This window comes from Hyaena hyaena, unplaced genomic scaffold (assembly GCF_003009895.1).
Source record: "Hyaena hyaena isolate Hyena2069 unplaced genomic scaffold, ASM300989v1 scaffold_1276, whole genome shotgun sequence".
In the NCBI taxonomy this organism is placed as follows: domain Eukaryota; kingdom Metazoa; phylum Chordata; class Mammalia; order Carnivora; family Hyaenidae; genus Hyaena; species Hyaena hyaena.
In genome coordinates, this window is record NW_024081882.1 from 234355 (window position 1) to 254891 (window position 20537).

At 36.7% G+C, this 20537-nt stretch overlaps 1 protein-coding gene across 1 annotated transcript in view; it reads right to left on the reverse strand.

Moving 5' to 3' along the window:
- Positions 1-833: 833 nt before the first annotated feature.
- The window catches only part of CCDC126 (coiled-coil domain containing 126), a 41753-nt gene continuing 22049 nt past the window's right edge, over positions 834-20537 (reverse strand). Inside the window, exon 3 of the mRNA XM_039223048.1 lies at positions 834-1698. Coding sequence (XP_039078979.1) covers positions 1514-1698 — 185 coding nt within the window. The 3' untranslated portion in view covers positions 834-1513. The remainder of the gene's footprint in view (positions 1699-20537) is intronic.

The window sequence follows — 20537 nt, forward strand, 5'->3', positions numbered from 1 at the left end:
TATTCCCAACTTCACCTGGCAATGGTATGTAATTAATTTCTTCACATAAAGTATAGGGAAAAGAGTTTAGAAAGCTACCTTTCATGAAACAATATTTTCTCATACTTATTTTAATAAAGCATTATAATTATTGCTACAATGTGTGGTAACATATTATAATAATGAACAATACAATATCTAAAACTAAATTCAATATAGCCTAAGTCTAAAAGCTAGCTGCACTTAAGCAGTTATTATAGAGAATAAATACTATGAAATATAGGGCACCATATGGCAATTAAATTTGCTACAAGGGAAATTTAAATAAAGGTGTACTTTGCTCTATACGGAAATTATCGAAGATTAGGATCTCTTGTGCTATATACAATAGCTGTTTTCCTGAAAAGAGAGTCAATCTTCATAACTTAATTAAATGCTCTTGTTTTTAAGTGGTCATTATATAAAATGAATACCTAATATATCTGTTACACACATCCACAATTTCATTAAGCCAGATACTCTTACATAATGTTAACATTTTCCAAGAAGTTTAATGCAGCACAAAATACCTTTATTATATACACCTAGCTAAAGACCTTAAGCATCCCAGTCTCACAAATATATTGGTCTCCCCTTCCACTGCCAACATAACAAAAGCAAACCTTACCCAAATATGGAAATAATGTGCTTTCAACAGCACAGACACTCAAAGGGTTAAACTTTTAAATTAATATTTATGTATGTGAAAAATCATGAATTAATACTTTACTTAATTTTAATCTCATCATAAAAATATCTTTTATTCTTCAAAGTATAAGAAAATGTTATGTATGAGATTAGAGATTCCTGTTTTTATGTTATCTCAATGTTTAGAATAGGTTATGGACAATGGCTACTAACCATATCAAGATTATAACTTTACAAACGTAATTTTTCAAAATATACAATGATTAACCTCCAGTTATTCTGAAGGATAGTGCAAATGAAGACATTCTTTGGGTCATGATTTCAAAACACTATTTTCAACATTATACTTCCTTTCTCTGCTCATAATCTGAGTAACAAAATATAGTACTGGAAGTAAGCACATTTTCTAACAGTATTAGTCTAACAGTTAAACCTATTGAGAACAAATGACGAAATGATTCAGTAACAATATCCTCTAAAAAACATGTAACATATTTAAATAAATATTTTATAGAAATGAACCCATGTCTTTCAGTGTTTTTGTTTTACCTCCATCTCAAACACAGAAGATTTATACAAAGATCACCTACCTGCTTACTACATCAACCATGTTACCAATTTCCCTTTAAGGATATAGTACAGCATTTGAAGAGACTTGCCTGAAAGCAAACTAATAACTTTTAAAATTTATATACAGAATTAGAGTTCTGTGAATCCAGCATATTCCTCAGAAATGTGTAGGGCTTTTATTGTACAGTATTATTCTATCCTAGCCAGCAACTGAAAAGCTTTCTGCCATAGGATATGATCCATGGAGGATGTAGCAGCACAAGGTGATCTTCAACTGCTATCTAATGCTGCCTGACGCATTTACCCTTTTATTTGTGGTTACCGGCACCAGGTTCCCACTAGTGCCATTGGTAGTGTTGGTTGCTGAGCCGTTGACAACAATATAGTCGACTTTGTTCTCCAGCTTTACCAAGCGTTGTAAAATGTCATCTAAAAGGACAGCAATTGTTCTCTTTAGATCCGCTAGGGGGAAAAATCAGAATAAACTGTATTAAACATTGACAGAGCACTTAACATTTGTATTTTCCTGGTTTGAGAGGGGGGATTGGGAAACATTACTGAGTCATCAGAGATGAAATCATCAGAGAGAAAATATACTAGAGAGAAAGTACTCGTACCACAGATAGGGAAAGCCTAATTGAATCAATAGCACCATAGAGACCTTCCTAAAGGAATCTGAGAGTTATATATGTGAGGGAAACTCTCACCTTCTAGTAAAATAAAACACATTTAAAGTCTGGTCAAAACTGTATTCCCTCTGTAAGGAACCCCATTTACCTTGAGTTTCTTAAGCAGTTTATAAAGATGACTGTGGACTAGTCAGGTAAGGTAAAAACAACAACAACAACAACAAAAAACCTAGGTAAGAAATTCAATGCAATGCAAAAACAAGGCCCTGGATTCTCCAGAGGCTGAAGTGTGAAATGAGGAGGGAAGCCTAGGATCGGGGAAGATGCCAGGAAACTGATTAGTACAGTAGAGATAATAGCGATAGTTCTGACTTAAATTTCTTATAAATAGGGAAGTTTATATCTCTTTGAGAGGTTAAGAAGTGTCATTAGAATTTACCTGGAAAGAATGAAATTATGAATCTTCCTTAGAATTATTTTTTCAAGTTTCCCAAAGGCACCTAGTACATATGAGGTACTCAATAAGTAGCAACTAATATTGTTATTTTTTGCTGATTCCAAACCAAAACATCAACTCAAGTCCTAATATGTGACCAGGGAAGCAATCATCTAACAAAAATCGATAAATTGGCTGATGGTTCTGTTACTAAGAGATCAAAAATAGCACAAGCAAAATAAAAAACAGATAAATTGGACTTTATCAAAATTTAAAACTTTTGGGTACCAAAGACTATTAGCCAGAAAGTGAAAATAACAGGCAGAATGGAAGATAATATTTGCAAGTCATGTATCTGACAAGGGCTTAATCTGAAAAACATATAAGGAGTCCTTAAACACAAAAGGATAAACAACCCAATTTCTTAAATGAGTAAAGGACTTGAATAAACATTTCCCCAAATAAGATACGCAAATGGATAATAAGCACAAGAAAAGACACTCAATATCACAATGAGTTATCACTTCAGGATGGCTATAATCAAAGAAAGGGAAAAACAATATGATACTGGCACAAAAATAAACATATGGCTCACTGGAACAGAATAGACACTCCAGAAATAAACCTGTGCTTATATGGTCAATTAGTCCATGACAAAGGAGGCAAGAATACATAATAGGAAAAAAGTTTCTTCAACAAATGGTGCTGGGAAAACTGGATAGCTTCATGCAAAAGAATGAAACTGGACCGCTTTTCTTACATCAGACACAAAAATAAACGTAACATGGATTAAAGACCTAAATGTGAGACCTAAAGCCATAAAATTCCTACAAGAAAACATAAGCAATGATTTCTTTGACATTGGCCATAACAGTTTCCTAGGGGCACTTAGTTGGCTCATTCGGTTAAGTGTCCAACTTTGGCTCAAGTCATAATCTCACGTCTGTGGGTTTGAGCCCCTCATCAGGATCAGTGCTGACAGCTCAGAGCCTGGAGCCTGCTTCAGATTCTGTGTCTCCCTCTCTTTCTTCTTACCCCCTACTCCCTACCGGCTCATACTCTGTCATTCTGTCTCTCAAAAAATAAAAAGTTAAAAAAAATTTTTTTAAAGAAACAGTTTTCTAGATATGTCTTCTCTGGCAAGGGAAACAAAAGCAAATATTTTGGGACTACACCAAAATAAAAAGCTTTTGCACAGTGAAGGAATCCACCGACAAAACAAAAAGGCAACCCTGCTTGGGGCACCTGGGTGGCTCAGTCAGTTAAGCATCTGACTTCGCCTCAGGTCATGATTGGACTTCGGCTCAGGTTCGAGCCCCACGTCAGGCTCTGTGCTGACAGCACAGAGAAATAAATAAATAAATAAATAAAAAGGCATTCTTTAAAAAAAAAAAGAAAAGGCAACCCTGCTGGATGGGAGAAGTGATCTGCAAATCATATAACCGATAAGGAGTGAATATCCAAAATATATAAAGAACTTCTACAACTCAACACCAAAAGTCAAATAATTAAAAATGGGCAGAGGACCTTTATAGACATTTTTTCAAAGAAGACATAATGGATGGCCAACAGATATGGGAAAAGATGCTCAACATCACTCATCATCAGGGAAATGTAAATCAAAACTACAATGAGATACCACCTTACACCTGTCAAAATAACTAAAATCAAAATAAGAAATGACAAATGTTGGCAAGGATGCAGAGAAAGAAAAACCTTCATATACTGATGGTGGGAATGCAAATTGACACAGCCACTGTGGAAAACAGTATGGAGGTTCCTCAAAACATTAAAAATAGAATTATCATATAACCCAGTAATTCTATTACTGGGCATTTACCCAAGAAAACAAAAACACTAATCTGAAAAGATATATGCATACCTATGTTTACTGAAGCATTATTTACAATAGCCAAGACATGGAAGCAACTCAAGTGTCCAGTGATAGATGAAGAAGCGGTATATATATAGGTGTACACACACACACACACACACACACACAATGGAAAATTACTCAGCCATAAAAAGAATGAAATCTTGCTACATCTGCAATGAGATGGATGGAGCTAGAGAATATAATGCTAAATGAAATATGTCATACAGAAAAAGACAAATACCGTATGATTTCACTCGTATGTGTAAAGAAACAAACAAACAGAAAGAGACAGACAAAAAAGCCAACTCACAAATACAGAGAATTGTTTGTTGCCAGAAGGGAGGTGGGGTGGGAGGAGACAGAAAAAATAGATAAAAGAGGATTAAGAGTACATTTATCTTGGTGAGCACTAAGAAACATACAAAACTGTTGAACCATCATATTGTACCTTTGAAACTAACATAATACGGTATGTTAATTATAATTCAATAAAAAACAATTTTTGTTATAGAAAGAAAATAAGCATGGATAAGCATATGGAGAAACTGGAACCGTCATACACTGCTGGTGGAAATAATAAAATGGTCAGCCACTGTAGAGAGCAGTTTGGCAGTTCTTCAAAAAGCTAAATATAAAATTACCACATGACCCAGGAATTCCACTCCTAGGTATGCCTATACCTCCGCAAACTGAAAAGAGACTCAGAGATACTTGTACACTAATATTCACAATAACCACAAGGCGGAAACAATCCAAGTGTCCATCAAGAGATGAAGAAATTGACAAAATGTGGTATATACATGCAATGGAATATTATTTAGCCATAAAGGATGATGTTCTGACACAGGCTATAACATGGATGAATTTAAAGACATTATACAAAGTGAAATAAGCCAGACAAAGAAAGGGATGAATATTGTATGGTTCCACTTATGTGAACTATTTAGAATAGACAAAATCATAAAGACAGAAAATAGATTAGAGACTACCAAGGGCCAGTGAAATGAGGAAACAGCAAGTTCTTGCTTAATGTTTACAGTTTCTTGTTTAGCGTGATGCAAGTTTTGGAAAGTTAACAGTGATGGTTGTACAACACTGTGAATTAACACCACTGAACAGTATACTTTAAAATGATTAAAACAGCAAATTTTATGATATGTATATTTTACCACAATGTTTAAAAAGTGAAAAAAATCAGAATGGAGTAGTGAGAGCAGTGGTTGTGGTGGTAGTAGAGGGTGATCAGAAAATGCTTATTAAAAAAATAAAACAAAAAAACAATGTAATATAAAGCGAGAGGAAAACTTTATTTGAAAGAATGAGACTTTACAAGAAGTATACCTCTGGCATCACTCATCATGAGAACTTAAATATTCTAGTATGGCAGAAATGTACAAGGAAAAAAAGTGTAAGAAAACTCCTGTGACAAGAAGTATTTAGGAATGAAATGTCGTGACACATAAAACTTTCAAATGGTGCCCTAAAAAGCATATACATTTGTATAGAAAAGGAAAGATAAAAACCAATGCAGAAGAGTTTTAAGCAAATGGTGAGTATAGACAAAAGATATAGGATGTTTATTATATGATTTTCCATAATTTCCTGTAGATTGAAAATTTTCAAAATAAAAGAGTGGAGAGAGGAGACCTTCTTTATTAAGATCTTCCAATCAAGAGTTATAACAGTATTGGGTAAATAGGACAGAATTAAATATTTTTTAAAAATCCTTCAGCAACAAGACTAAAGGGTTTTTCCCTGGAGGTTATCTCCTGTACAATATTTGAAGAGGTAGCAACATAGGCCAGAAAAGTCTAGAAATTATAGAATGGGGTGGGGTAGGGGGTGGAGGGGTCTACCAGCATGTTAACATAAAATGAAGCTAAAGCCCTAGGATGTTTGACACCAAGCTGAGGGGTGACATGAATTATAAAAGTAAGCCTAGTCATTGATTAGAATTAGGGTTAAATAGCAACTAAAGGAAAAGGTGGGACTAATAAACAATTATATGGTAATTTTAACAATGTCCTAAATTGTTAAATGTACCCTTTCAAATACTCTAAAATCAAGTGTTTTAATAAAACATTACACAGGACACCTGGGTGACTCAGCTGATAAAGTGTCCGACTCTTGATTTTGGCTCAGGTCATGGCTCACGGTATGAGACAGGGAGACCCAAGTTGGGCTCTGCACTGCCAGCTATGGACCTGCTTGGGATTCTCTCCCTCTCTCTCTCTCTGCCACTCCCCTACTCATGCTCACTTGCGCTCTCTCCCTCCCCCTCACCTCAAAATAAATAAACTTAGAAAAAAATTTATTAAAAACTCAGATTTTGGGAGCGCCTGGGTGGCTCAGTCAATTAAGCATCCAACTTTGGCTCAGGTCATGACCTCACAGTTTGTGGGTTCAAGCCTCGCATAGGGCTCTGTGCTGACGGCTCAGAGCCTGGAGCCTGCTTCAGATTCTGGGTCTCCCTCTCTCTGCCCCTACCCCACGCACACTCTGTCTCTCTGTCTCTCTCTCTCAAAAATAAACATTTTAAAAATTGTTTTAAAGAAACCCTCAGATTTAAACTACTTTGCTCCATGATATAAAATTAGTTAGTTGACAAACAAGAATTAAATTGATGTTTCCTGAACTTGGGATTCTTTCAAATATACCAAAATTCCCTTTCTCTAAATTCACAATATCATTTTATGTTTATGTCTTATGGGATTGCATATTTATAGGAATTTATATCATATGGGAGTCCATAGTACTTCATAAAGCCCTATCACTGAAGGTGCTGGTAATAAGAATTCTTTCCTTAACCGTGGGCCCCTGTTCAGAACCCCTAAAAGCAACTTGAAGGCAACCATATTATATCCATCCTTTTACTCTCAGCTCACCATTCTGATATTTTATCACACAGTAGACACTGAACAAATGTTTGAAATAAACACTTGCTGAATGTCCGATTCATGTGTTTAGTAGGTGGTACTGTTGAGACTGACATGAAGGATCAGATTTAGGAAATAAAGCCTTTTAAGGTTGTTCTATTTCTGCTTTAAGCTTCCCTATTCTGGAAGAAGAAATAAAATAGTTTGTGCGATGGGGAGTGGGGGAGGAAAGAAAGAAAAGAAGGAGCTGTAACAAAAGCACGTAAAGACATAGATAACTATCGAAATAGTACCTAGCCCAATTATTTCAGTGTAATAATACTAATAAATATACTAAAGATATTGGATATAAACAGGCTCTAACTATACTAAACATAATCAGAGACAGTGAGGCATAGCAGAAAGCTACTCTCATACCAAGGCCCGTAGAACAGAGGGAGAAAGCAGTTATGTAACCAGAGCCCAAGTCCAAGGAAAACCACCAATGGAAAACAAAGCCAAGGCCGGCAGTCTTGGGAGAAGGTGGTGTTACAAAAGAGATACCACCTGCAGCAGACAGAGAGGGAGAAAAATACCCTAGCCTTTCTCTTTGTTCTACTTTCCAAACTCGGGCCAAATGCCCCCCACTGGCTCAACCTAGGAAGAAGCTAGCTGATTTGGGAACTTGAAAAACACTACCTACTCAACTCACCCTCCTCTGAAACACAAAACATTAGAAAGAAAGGCTAAGTAATAAATGTGAAGGCAACCAGGCACAGGACCAGCACAAACAGCAAGTATACATGCCTTTGTGATCCCCATACTCAGGCCTCTCTGTCTTGATTTATCTCTTATTTACATCTCAATAGGTTTTGCTGTTTTTATTCTTAAGAGCTGCCTCAAATCTGACAACCGTGTGTGTATACAAAAAAGGGGAATAAAATGTGGTAAAATGCAAAGGAACTAATGAAAATAAATGTTTAATATATGTCAAAAACTTCTCCTTATTAATATTTTTCAAATTCAAACTGATATTTTTACCACTACTAACATCAGCTTAATGATACAAGGAAGAGAACTTAGAGGTCACTTCTTAATTATCAAAGTAAATTACCCACTACAGTTTATTACAAAGCTAGCAATAAAAAAAGAATGTTTCCTAAGATCATGAACTAATTTAAGATTAGTTCTTAGAGCAAAGACAGCATGCTTAGGTAAAAGTGGTTTCAAAAACCTCATAAACTCTACAATTAAATGTAAATTAATTGTTCAATCTTTTGCATTTCTAATACAGCCACTTTCTCCCACTGAGTACTTAATAAATTGTGTTATTTAACAAATATTTTATTACTTCTCCACCTTAGAATGCAAGACATAGTGTTTAGACCTCATGAGTGGATCCAGGTATGTTCCCATGAAATTTTAAATGCAAGTTAAATGCCTAGGGACATAAAATAAGCCTAATTTTTTTTAATACATATTTTTATTTATTTCTAGGAGAGAGAGACAGCGTGAGCAGGTGAGGGTCAGAGAGAGAGGGAGACACAGACTCTGAAACAGGCTCCAGGCTCTGAGCTGGCAGTCAGCACAGAGCCCGACGCGGGGCCCCGAACCCACAAACTGCGAGATCATGACCTAAGCGAAAGTCGGACGCTTAACCGACTAAGCCACCCAGGTGCCCCAGCCTAATTTAAAAAAAAAAAAAAAAAAAGCTAGAAAATGAATTTGACTAAATGATATATACCATAAATAAGCTATGTTTTAAACAGCCACATCAAAGTCATCTCAAATAGGAATTCTGAAATTAACTTTCCTTAAACATACTTAGAATATAAATATTTTATATTCTAGAATATAAAATATTTATATTCTATATTTTATATTCTATACTCATTTCATAGGTTTGCTTTTTTTTTAATTCATAAATAACTTATTTTGAAACAATTATAGATTTACATATAGTTGTAAGAGGTAACAAATATAGAATTCCTGTACCTTTACCAAGTTTCTCCCAATAGTAACATCTTATGAAACTATATACATTACAACCAGAATACTGACATCAATACGGTCAAAATGCAGAATATTTCCACCACCCCAAAAATCCCTGTTACTCTTTCATAGTAACACCCACTTTCTTCTCAGCAGCCTGTTAGTATGAGAGATTACATTGATTTTAAAAATTGAACCAGCCTTGCATCCCTGGAATAAGCACCACTTGGTTTTGGTGTTAAACTCTTATATGTTGCTGAATTCTGTTCGCTAATATTTTCCTAAGGATTTATAGCTATGTTCATGAGATATTGGTCCATAGTTTTTACTTCTTATATAACCTTCATCTGGTTTTGGTATTAAGATAATACTGTTTTCATAAAATGAACTGAGAAATGTTCTCTTTCTGGAAGACTGTGGAATTGATATTCCTACTTAAACTTCTGATAGAATTCTCTAGTGAAATCATCAGGGCCTGGAGATTTCTTTTTCGGGAGTTCTTAAACTATAAATTAAATTTCCCTAATAGTTATAGAGTGCCCACAATTTTTATACTGTACTTTCATTTTCATTTAGTTCAAACTGTTTTTTAAACTTCCCTTCAGACTTTCTCTTTGATCCATAGATTATTTAAAAGTGTGTTGCTTAGTTTCTAATTACTTGAAGATTTTCTGTTACTGATTTCTCTTTTGAGTTCATTGTGGTTAGAAAACACACTCTGCATGACTTTAATTCTTACATATGGATTGAGGTTGTTTTACAGCCTAGGATATGATCTATTTTGGTAAATATTACATGGACTAAAAAAAAAAACCGTGTATTCTGTTGTTGTTGATGGAACTTCATTATATTTAAATAAGATCCTATTAGTTAGATTGTGTTCTAACAATCTATATCTTTGCAGATTTTCTAAGTGGTTCTATCAGTTCCCGAGAGGGGGGGTGTTTCAGGTCTCAATTATAATTGTAGATTTACCTATTTCTCCTTTTAATTCCACCATTTTGTAGATACTAGTTTAGGATTGTTACTTCTTCTGAGTGGTTTGACCCTTTTATGATTATGTCATGTCCTTCTCTGACTTTGCTAGTTTTCTTTGCTCTGAATTCTACTTTATCTGATATAGATGGAGCCACTCCTGCTTTCTTTGATTAATGTTTGCATGACATATCTTTTTCCATCCTTTTACGTTCAGCCAGCTGATATTATTAAATTTGAAATAAGTTTCTTGCAGGGAGCACATATTTGGGTCATATTTGCTAATCTGATCTGCCAATGTCTTTTAACTGGTATACTTAGAATATTTATATTTAATGTAATTATTATATATTAGTACTTACATCTGCCATTTAATTTTTTATTTTGTTTGTTCAGTTTTTCACTTCCCTGTTTAATTTTTCCTGCTCTCTTGTAGGTTATTTGGAATATTTTTTAGAATTCTTTTCTTGGTTTATCTGAATGTATTTTTTTGTACAGTTTTAGTGGTTATTCTAGATACTACATCATAAATACAACTTATCAGTCATTTTACCAACATCATATATATAACTTATCAGTCATTTTACCAATCTGAGTGAAATACATAAGCTTTACCTCTCTTTACCATCTATGAAGGTTCATTTTATGTGTCAACTTGGCTAAGCTATAGTGCCTAGACAAACACACCATTCTGGATGTTGTTGTGAAGGTAGTTTTTAGATGTGATTAGCATTTAAACCAGTACCTTTCAGTGAAGCAGATTATTCTATATAACGTGAGTGGACCTCCATCAGCTGAAGACCTTAAGAAAAAAGACTGAGGTTCCAGGAATAGGAAGGAACTCTGCCTCTTTCCTCTACATACATTTAGAATCACCTCAGTGCTATAATTTTTGCTTCAACCATTATAGTTTAGAAAACTCAAGAAAAGGAAACCTACTGAATTAGTCTTATTTTTATTTACTATGTTCTGTCTTCCCTCCTTCCTGATACTACCAAGGTCCCTCCTTTTACCATTTTTTTATTTATAGTACTTCCTTCAGCCATCTCTTAGATTAGGTCTGCTACTCTTTTCCTTCATCTGAGAATGTCTCTGGCTTCCCCTTTCATTCCTGAAGGATATTTTCACGGATATAGAATTCTGTATTGATAGTTCTTTACTTTTAGTACCTGAAACATATTTTATCACTTCCTTCAGGCCTCAGTGGTTTCTGATGAGAAATGCTGAATTGTTTTTCTACTATAAGTAAGATGTCATTTTTTTCTCCAGGTGCATTTAAGATTTTTTTTTTCTAGTTGTTCTTTAAGCTTTCAGAAGTTTAATTATGATTTATCTTGACATGGGTTTTAGGGGGCTTAGCCTGCCTGCGGTTCACTCAGCTTTTTAAAAAAAACTTTATTATTTTTTTAATGTTTATCTATTTTGAGATACAGAGCAAGCAGGGGAGGGACAGAGAGAGAATGAGAGAGGATCCAAAGCAGGCTCTGTTCTGACAGCCTGAGAGCCTGACATGGGACCCAAACCCATGAACCATGAGATCACAACCTGAGCCAAACAAAGTCAGAGGTTTACCCGACTGAGCCACATAGGTGCCCCTAAGATTCTTGAATCTGAGGTCAATGTATCGTCAAATTTAGGCAATTTGCAGTCATTATTTTTTTCTGAATGATTTTTCCAGCTCTGCCCTCATTCTTCTCTCCTTCCAAAACTCCAATGACACAAACGTTACATCTTTTGTTATGCTCTCACAGGTTTCTAAATCTCTGGGGCTTTTTCCCCAGTCTATTTTTTCTCTTGTTCAGATTGTGTAATTAGATTGTTCTATATTCCAGTTCACTGATTCTTTCATCTCCATTCTGTTAAGTCAATCTGCTGAGCTTTTTATTTCAATTACTGTACTTTTCAGTTCAAAAATTTCCATTTGGTATTTCTTTATATATTCTATTTATGTGCTGAGACTTTCTATCCCTTTGTTGAGCCTATTTTTTCACTTGCTTTGTGTTCATTAATTCCTCATTGAAGCATTTTTAATAATGACCACTTTAAAACCTTTTTCAGATAATTCTAATATCTATCATTGGTTGTCTTTTTTCATTCAGTCAGATTTTCCCAATTCTTGGTATGACAAGTGATTTATATTTGAAACCTAGACACTTATTTATTAGTTTACGAGATCTTGGATCTTATTTAAACCTCCTGTTTTAGGGTTATCTAAGTGGCTCAGTCGGTTGGGCGTCTGACTCTTAGGTTTCGGTTCAAGTCATGATCTCACAGTTTGTGAGTTTGAGCTCCACACCAGGCTCTGCTCTGGCAGCTGGGAGCCTGTTTGGGATCCTCTCTCTCCCTCTCTCTCTGCCTCTTCTCTGCCTGCTCTCTTTCAAAATAAATAAACTTAAAAATATATACACACACATATATATCTATATGTATGTCTTAAATGACTTTCTCTGATGTCACTGTGGCAGAGCAGGGGAGTGCCCCCTTACTATTGCCAGGTGAAAGAAGAAGTCTAGGTTCCCCATTTAGCCTCCACAGTCACCTGAGGGTGGTGAGTTCCCCATCACTGCTGAATGGAGGTGGAATCTGGTGGGGATGGGCAATAGTGAAAGTCCTGACTCTCCACTAAGATTCCTGGGAGGGGGGTGGGCACCTCATTACTGGTATGGAAGTCCTGGCTTTCCCTGTAGTCTCCACAGGTACCCTGGGGGAGGGAGGAAGGGTAGTAGGCTCCCCATATGGCCTTTGATCATGTGGGTGGTGGTGCAGCCACGATATTTTTCTGTGATCTTTAAGTGGAAGAGAATGGTTATTGTCTAAAAGTTTTCTGGCTACAAGAGGAGGCTTCTGTTGGGGGAGATTCCTGGCTTCTTCAGCTTCAAGTCTGAAATATATGAGGTTGAGCAAAACAAAACAAAACGGGGATCATACCACTGGGTCCTAAGGTCCGTAGCCAATCTTTTTCTCTTCCAGATTCTTATTTTTATATAAAATGTCCAGGATTTTCAGTTATGCTTAAATGGGAACAGGGCAAGATGGATAGTGTAGGAACAAGAAAAGGAGAGACCTCCATCTTCCCAAATTCCCCAGTTTAGGGAATTTTTTAAAATTGGTTTTCTTCAACTATAAATGATATTCTCTAGCAGCTTGTTATAGCACTGTTCCCATTCATTACTTACATGATAATTTACGTATTTGAAAAACTGATTTAAGTTAAGAAACTTTAACCTGTGTTTCTAAAGGTTATTTTTTATAGGTTTATATGGAAAAATAACTATTTGTAAACTTATTTGCAGAAAAGTATTTACTTATTTTAGAGAAAGAGCACGTGCACATGAGAGAGAGCGAGAGGAGAGAGAGAGAAAGAATCCCAAGCAGGGTCCATGCTTAGTGCAGAACCCAACACAGGACTCGATCCATTCACTCTGGGACCACTACCCAAGCCGAAATCAGAAGTCAGATGCTCAACCAACTGAGTCACCCAGGCACCCCACGAAGAGCATTTAAATATCAACATTAAATGTTCTCTAGTTTTCCCAAAATATTTTTGAAATCCATTTTTTAAGAAGTGTTCAACCACACTGGTAGACAGTAAAACCAAAACTCTTAAAAGAAAACAGGGTCCATCTTTGGCAGGAAAAGTCTGTAGTGATGAAATACTAGTATTGCTATAGATTCAGAAACAGTTTAGTAAACCATACATCAACTGCAAAGTATTCTATTAACAGTCACTGTGAGGCTCAGACCAAGAATTCCCAATTCACTGTTCTAGGTAAAACTCAGAATCCAAAACATGTTACATGGGAGGAAAAAAGCTATTATCAGAGAAGACTAAGAATATTGAGAAAAGGATATAAAGCAGGGATAATGGTTTTATGTTACAGAGAAAGCAAAGTTGCTGTTCAAAATTTATAGACAGTGACCTATAAAGGTGAAATGATCTGCCTATGACCTTTGTGATAGTAACAATTCATTGGTGACTAGCATTAAAAAAAAAAAAAAAAAGCTTATGTTTATCTTCCCAACTGGGAAAAACAGGTTGAACAGTTCAAGGGAAGACTATTCACTAAATAAATAAAAAGCCTTCTAGCTTTTTTGTATAGCAACACGAAGCTAAACAAATGGTTTCTATAGTTAAAGGTTCAAGTTCTCCAGAACTTGTCAAATTCTGATTTTATTGTAACTTAAATAAATATTTATATATTACTGCCATGTCAAACTAGTGGAGCAAAAGATGGAATTGAAATAATGAATCTGGAATAACTGGCTAGCTAATTTGGAGAAAAGAATCTGTATCTCTTACTACTTATACCAGAAATCTCAACTATATTACAGATGTAAACGTAAAAACAAAAACAAAAACAAGATCTACCATAATATTAGAGTATAGGCTTTGGGGGAAATATTTTGAGCATAAACCTAAATCATAAAAAATGATAGACACGGGGCGCCTAGGTGGCTCAGTCAGTTGAGCATCTGACTCTTGATTTCACCTCAGGTCATGAGGTCAGGATTATAGGACTGAGCCCAGCATCCTCTGGGCTGAACACAGAGGCTGCTTAACATTCTCTGTCTCTCACTCTGCCCCTCTCCCCTGCTCACAGTATCTCTTTAAAATTAAAAAAAAAAAATGTTTAATAAAAAACAAGACATATTCTGCTACCTAAATTTTTTAAGCAGTAATACCAGGTTATGAGGTAACTGAAAAACCAGAAGAAAAACATATGCAACATGTAATAACAGCATTAATGTCTTTACAAAGAAGCAGTCAAGAAATTTCCCAGCAGAAAAACTGGTAAAGGATATAAACAATTCACTCACACATACATGAAATACAAATAGCCAACAAAAAATCTTTTAGCAGCTCCTGTAAACAAAGAAATGCAAAAGCAAACAACTAGAGATCATATAAAATTAAATAGAATTGTTGGATAAACTGGCACTTTCACAGTTAGGAAGGTCATACTAGGAATGTATACTGGTAGAGCCATTCTGAAGGACAATCTGACAAATATCTATTAAATTTAACATGTATATATACTTGACCAAAAAATTGCACATCTAGGAAATCTATCCTTCAGAAACATTCACACAAACATGAAATACACACACATTTATACTCACACATATATTTCACAGACATACAAACATACATACATTGTAGCATTGACTCAAACACAAAAAAGGTAGCAACAAATTATCCACCATAACAGAATAAGTGGACAAGGGGGGGGGGGCAGGTTAAGGAATATTTATAAAATGAAACAATATTAAGTCATTGTAAAGGATGAGACAGACCTATATGTAATAATATGGAAAGATACCCACAATAATTAAATGAAAACAGGTGAGCTGTAAACTAGTATCCACAGTAGGATCCCACTTTTGCTCAAAATAAAATAATGTGCTAGATCATGTGTAAGAAAATAACAGCTGGTTGGCTGCCTGTGTTGGTAAATAAAGTTTCACCGGAACATAGCCATGCTCTGAAAATATTTACTATTTATCCCTTTAAAGAAAAGAACACTAACCCAACATGGGACAAATTAAATGACATTCTTTCTGCCCTTTTAACTTATCTATGTTGTATATTTCTATAGTATTTGAATGTTTATAATAAACATATATTTAGAATCAGAAATAAGTAAAAAAAGAAACATATCAGGGAATTGGATAAATATCATGTAGCCATTAATGATGCAGGTAAATATTCACTGACATAAATATTTCCACCATATATTAAATATTTAAAGATGGGGCGCCTGGGTGGCTTAGTCGGTTAAGCGTCCGACTTTCGCTCAGGTCATGATCTCGCGGTTCGTGGGTTCGAGCCCCGCGTCGGGCTCTGTGCTGACTGCCAGCTCAAAGCCTGGAGCCTGTTTCAGAGTCTGTGTCTCCCTCTCTCTCTGACCCTCCCCTGTTCACGCTGTCTCTCTCTCTCTCTCCTAGAAATAAATAAAAAAATATTAAAAAAAAGAAATAAAAGTAAAGTTTATCAAATATTATGTGCAGTTAGGTCTGATTGTTGCTTTTAAAACTGAGTTGTGGGACACCTGAGTGGCTCAGAGCATCCAACTCTTGATTTTCGCTCAGGTCATGATCCCATGGGATTGAGCCCTGTGTTTAGTTCTGTGCTGAGCATGGAGCCTATTTAAGATATTCATTCTCTCCTCTCCCCTCCCCTCCCCTCCTCTCCCCAATTTGTACTTTCTCTCGCTAAAAAAATAATTAAAATGGAAAAAAAATTGTTTTTTAAACCCGAGTCATTACACACAGGTGGGCAGCAAAGCACAGATGGCTGCAACCTTTTAAAACATCACAGTTAGGGGCACCTGGGTGGCTCAGTTGGTTGGGCATCCAACTTTTTAAAATATTTATTTATTTTTGAGACACAGAGAGAGAGAGAGAGAGAGAGCGTGCGCGCGCGCGAGCGAGCACAGGGGAGGGGCACAGAGAAGGAGTACAGAGGACCTGAAGTGGGCTCTGAGCTGACAGCAGTGAGCTGAATGTGGGGTTAGAACTAACAAACCAAGAGACCATGAACTGAGCCGAAGTTGGATGCTCAAATGGCTGAGCCCCCCAGGTGCCCCAGGCACCCAACTCCTACTTTTAGCTCAGGTCATGATCTCATGGTTTATAGGTTCAAACCTGGCATCAGCCTCTGTGCTGGCAGTACAGAGCCAGCTCGGGATTCTCTCTCCCTGCCCCTCCTTGCCTCTCCCCAGCTCAGGCTCACATGTGCTCTTGCTCTCTCTCAAAAATAATTTAAAAATAAAATAAAATATCACAGTTATTTTGCTCAAGTACAAAAACTTTATTTTCAAGTATTTTTCTTGTTAAAAGTTTGCTTCTTCACTGTTTCTATCAGTGTCCTTGGACTAAGGAGAATGCAAACAATGTGACTTCTGCATCTCTCTCTGTTACAAGAACCTCCATCTCAGTGTATACCAGCTCCTTCATCTCTAAATCACCTAAATTTGATCAAGAGCAAATGCAGGCTAACCCTCATCGATTCATAAGAACCATCATAAAGGTGTTTCTATAAAAATAGAAAGTGCCCTTTGGGGATGAGCACTGAGTGTTATGTAGAAACTAATTTGACAATAAACTATTTGTAAAAAAAAAAAAAAAAAAAAAAAAAAAATAGAAAGTGCCTAGGGCATTTCCAGATAAAGAAGGTAAACTGAAAAAAGGCCATTCACCTCTCTGCAAAGAGGACTTCAACCACCTCCATTTTGACCTCAGAGTGTACTTTCTAATTGATTAATTTCTTATTTCCAGCTTATCTCTTAACTCAGGCTAAAGATCTTGTGGGCAAAGCATCCTGTGATGGGAACCAAAACTACCCCTTCAAGTGTAAGGACCACCCTGAGCCAGCAATACCCTGTGGAACTGACCCAAGACAGTGATCAAGTGGATCCTCACTGCCTAACTGTACTATCCACCAACGCTTGTTCCACATTTTCCTTATAAAAACATGAGGTATTTTCAGCACTTTGGAGACATGTGGGACACTAGTCCACTGTCTTCTCGGTGTTGGCCTCACTAAAATAAATTCCTTTCTTGTCTCACCACCACTCATTTCTCTGCCTTTGGATTCTGTTAGCAGGGAGCCAAAGTTGGTCTGTTGGGGACCCTAGCACCAGGTGCTCTTGCACCCATGGGTCTTGGCTACATGGACACTCCACCAAAATGTAAAGGTGCTTTTTTCTTTCTTTCTTTTTTAAAGCATAAATAAGGCCAAAGATAACAGAAGATGAGACAGTAACAACACAACTTGAGAAGCTAGGAAGCAACGGGATGAATGTTAACTGACTCAGCAGATGTGAAAAAGTTGAATCTTAAAAGGGAAGAAAAACTAAGAAAAAATCCAATTTTCTCCACAGAACCCCACCCTTAAAATGCCCAGGAATCATTGTTATACTGGGTACCAATGAAAATATGAGTAAAAAGGGGACTAAAACAGAAGAATTGGGTGAAAATTTTTCTATGAAGACATTTGATTTCTAAATTATCTAGAACACTCCCAAACTGGGCAATAGCCCCTCACCCCCTGCAGAAAATATGAGATTCATTTTCTGAAACCAGTCACACAGCTGAGGGCCTGGGTACCACAGTGAAAACTGGGGGAGTAAATGAAAATTTACACAGTGTGTGCTGAGACTACCTCTCCTCCCCCAGCCTTTTCCTTTCATTCAGATTCCAGAACACTTGGAGGCTTATACTTTCCAGCAAGATTGGAAGTCCTTCTCTAGGGAATCTGACCGGCTCAAGAGGAAAGACCTAAATACACTCATATTTGGGATGCCACAAATAAATAGACACTGGTATTGTGTAATAGAGTTTGGCCGGCCTTTGTCCCTAGTTCCTGGGAGGTAGCCCCTAAATGTCTGGAATTTCCTGAGTGATAAGACTGTCTTTTCTACTCATGATGGGCCCCTGGGACCCCACTGATAGTTTACATTAACAAGGTGACTCAGACTGAGCCCCTAGAGAGTTTGATACTAATGAGATGACTCAGGATAGGGGCTGGGCATGCCAGAAAGACCAACTATGTAATTAGAGTCACGGCTTTTTAGTAATGTCAGATGAGAGAGAAGGGCTGGAGAGTGAATTCAATCATCTGGCTAATAATCCAATCAATCGTGTTTGCACAATAAAACCCCAATAAAAATGCTGGATACAAACTTCAGGTGAGTTTCCCTAGGCAACAATACTCTTAATATGATGATACATGGATGTGCCAAGAAGAATAATGCGTCCCGAGTCCATGAGGAGAAGACAACAGAAACCTCGCCTTTGGAACCCTCTCAGATTTGCTCTATGTGTCTCCCTTTTGCAGGTTCTGATTTTCTTTTTAATATGAAAAGAAAACTGTAAAAATAAGTATAGTCCTTTCAGGGAGTTCTCTGGGCCAATCTAGTCAATTACCAAACCTGAGGTGTTAGTAAACTGGTCAGAAGTGAGAGTGGCCTGGGACACGCAAACTTGTAGCTATGTCTGAAGTGAGGGCAGTATTTTGGAGGAGATGCACTTAACCTGTGAAATTTGGCCTAATTCCAGGTAGTTGGTATCAAAAGTCATTACAAATATTAAGGATGCTCCCAAGGAAATGTCCCAGCCAGATCATGCTATAGTAAATACTACTCAACAACTCAACACTTCTATCAAACTTTTAGTGTCTCACTCTTTAAAAAAGCCTCAGGGGCACCTGGTTGGGTCAGTTGGTAGAGCATATGACTCCTGATCTCAGATTTGTGATTTCAAGCTCCGCATTAGGAATACAGATTACTTAAAAAACAAAATCTTTAAAATAAATGAATGAATGAATGAATGAATGAATGAATAAATAAATAAATAAATAAATAGTAAAAAGCCTTAATAGGCTAAGGATCACCAGACGTGTTTGGATGAAACGTAAAAACATTTCAGAAAATGTATCACTGACAACCTTTGATAAATAAAAAAAAGAGCTCTTAGAAATTAAAAATAGGAAGGGGCACCTGGGTGGCTCAGTCGGTTGTGTTCCGCTCTTAGTTTCAGCTCAGGTCATGATCTCACAGTTCATGAGCTCAGGTCATGATCTCACAGTTCATGAGTTTGAGCCCCATGTGAGGCTCCTTGATGACAGCGTGGAGCCTGCTTGGGATTCTGTCTTTTCCTCTCTCTCTGTCCCTCCCCTGCTCACACTCTCTCTCTCTAAATAAATATTTTTTTAAAAATTTTAAGAAATTAAAAATATGAGAAAATAAAAAACTCCTTATAAAGAGCTGAAAATAAAGATGAGTACATATCTCAAAAAAACAAAACAGGGGCGCCTGGGTGGCTTAGTCGGTTAAGCGTCCGACTTTCGCTTAGGTCATGATCTCGCGGTTCGTGGGTTCGAGCCCCGCGTCGGGCTCTGTGCTGACTGCCAGCTCGGAGCCTGGAGCCTGTTTCAGTCTGTGACTCCCTCTCTCTCTGACCCTCCCCTGCTCACGCTGTCTCTCTCTCTCTACTAGAAATAAATAAAACATAAAAAAAGTTTAAAAAAAAAAAAAAAAAAAAGACACAGAGATGGAAACCAGGAGAGTAAACAAAGGAAAATTCAAGGACCAGTTCATAGGGCTCAAAGGCTGAATAATAGAATTTCAGAAAGAAAGAATGAAAACAATGGGGAAGAAGAAATCAAATAAATAATTTAGAGAAAATATTCCTAAGTCGAAGGACATATGTTTCAGGATTTAGAGTGCCCACTGAAGCTCCCTTCTCCCTATCTCCAAAATCAAGGCAAGCAGAAATGGGGACGTTCTAAAGATTTTCATCCTCACTACTACCCAGAGTTACTTAGAGTCAGAGCCCTGGGACCAGCCACTCAGGTACAGCTGTCCTGAAATCAACAGCTTTTTGAATTACAGAAACCAAACGTTCCTTAGGGTGCCACAATCCAACATCTAATGTCCTTTTCCAACACAATTGATTTGCTGACATAAAAGATAAAGTGCTGGTGTTTTTCAAGCTGCGACCTGAAATAATTACCAATCAGAATCTACAAGACAACA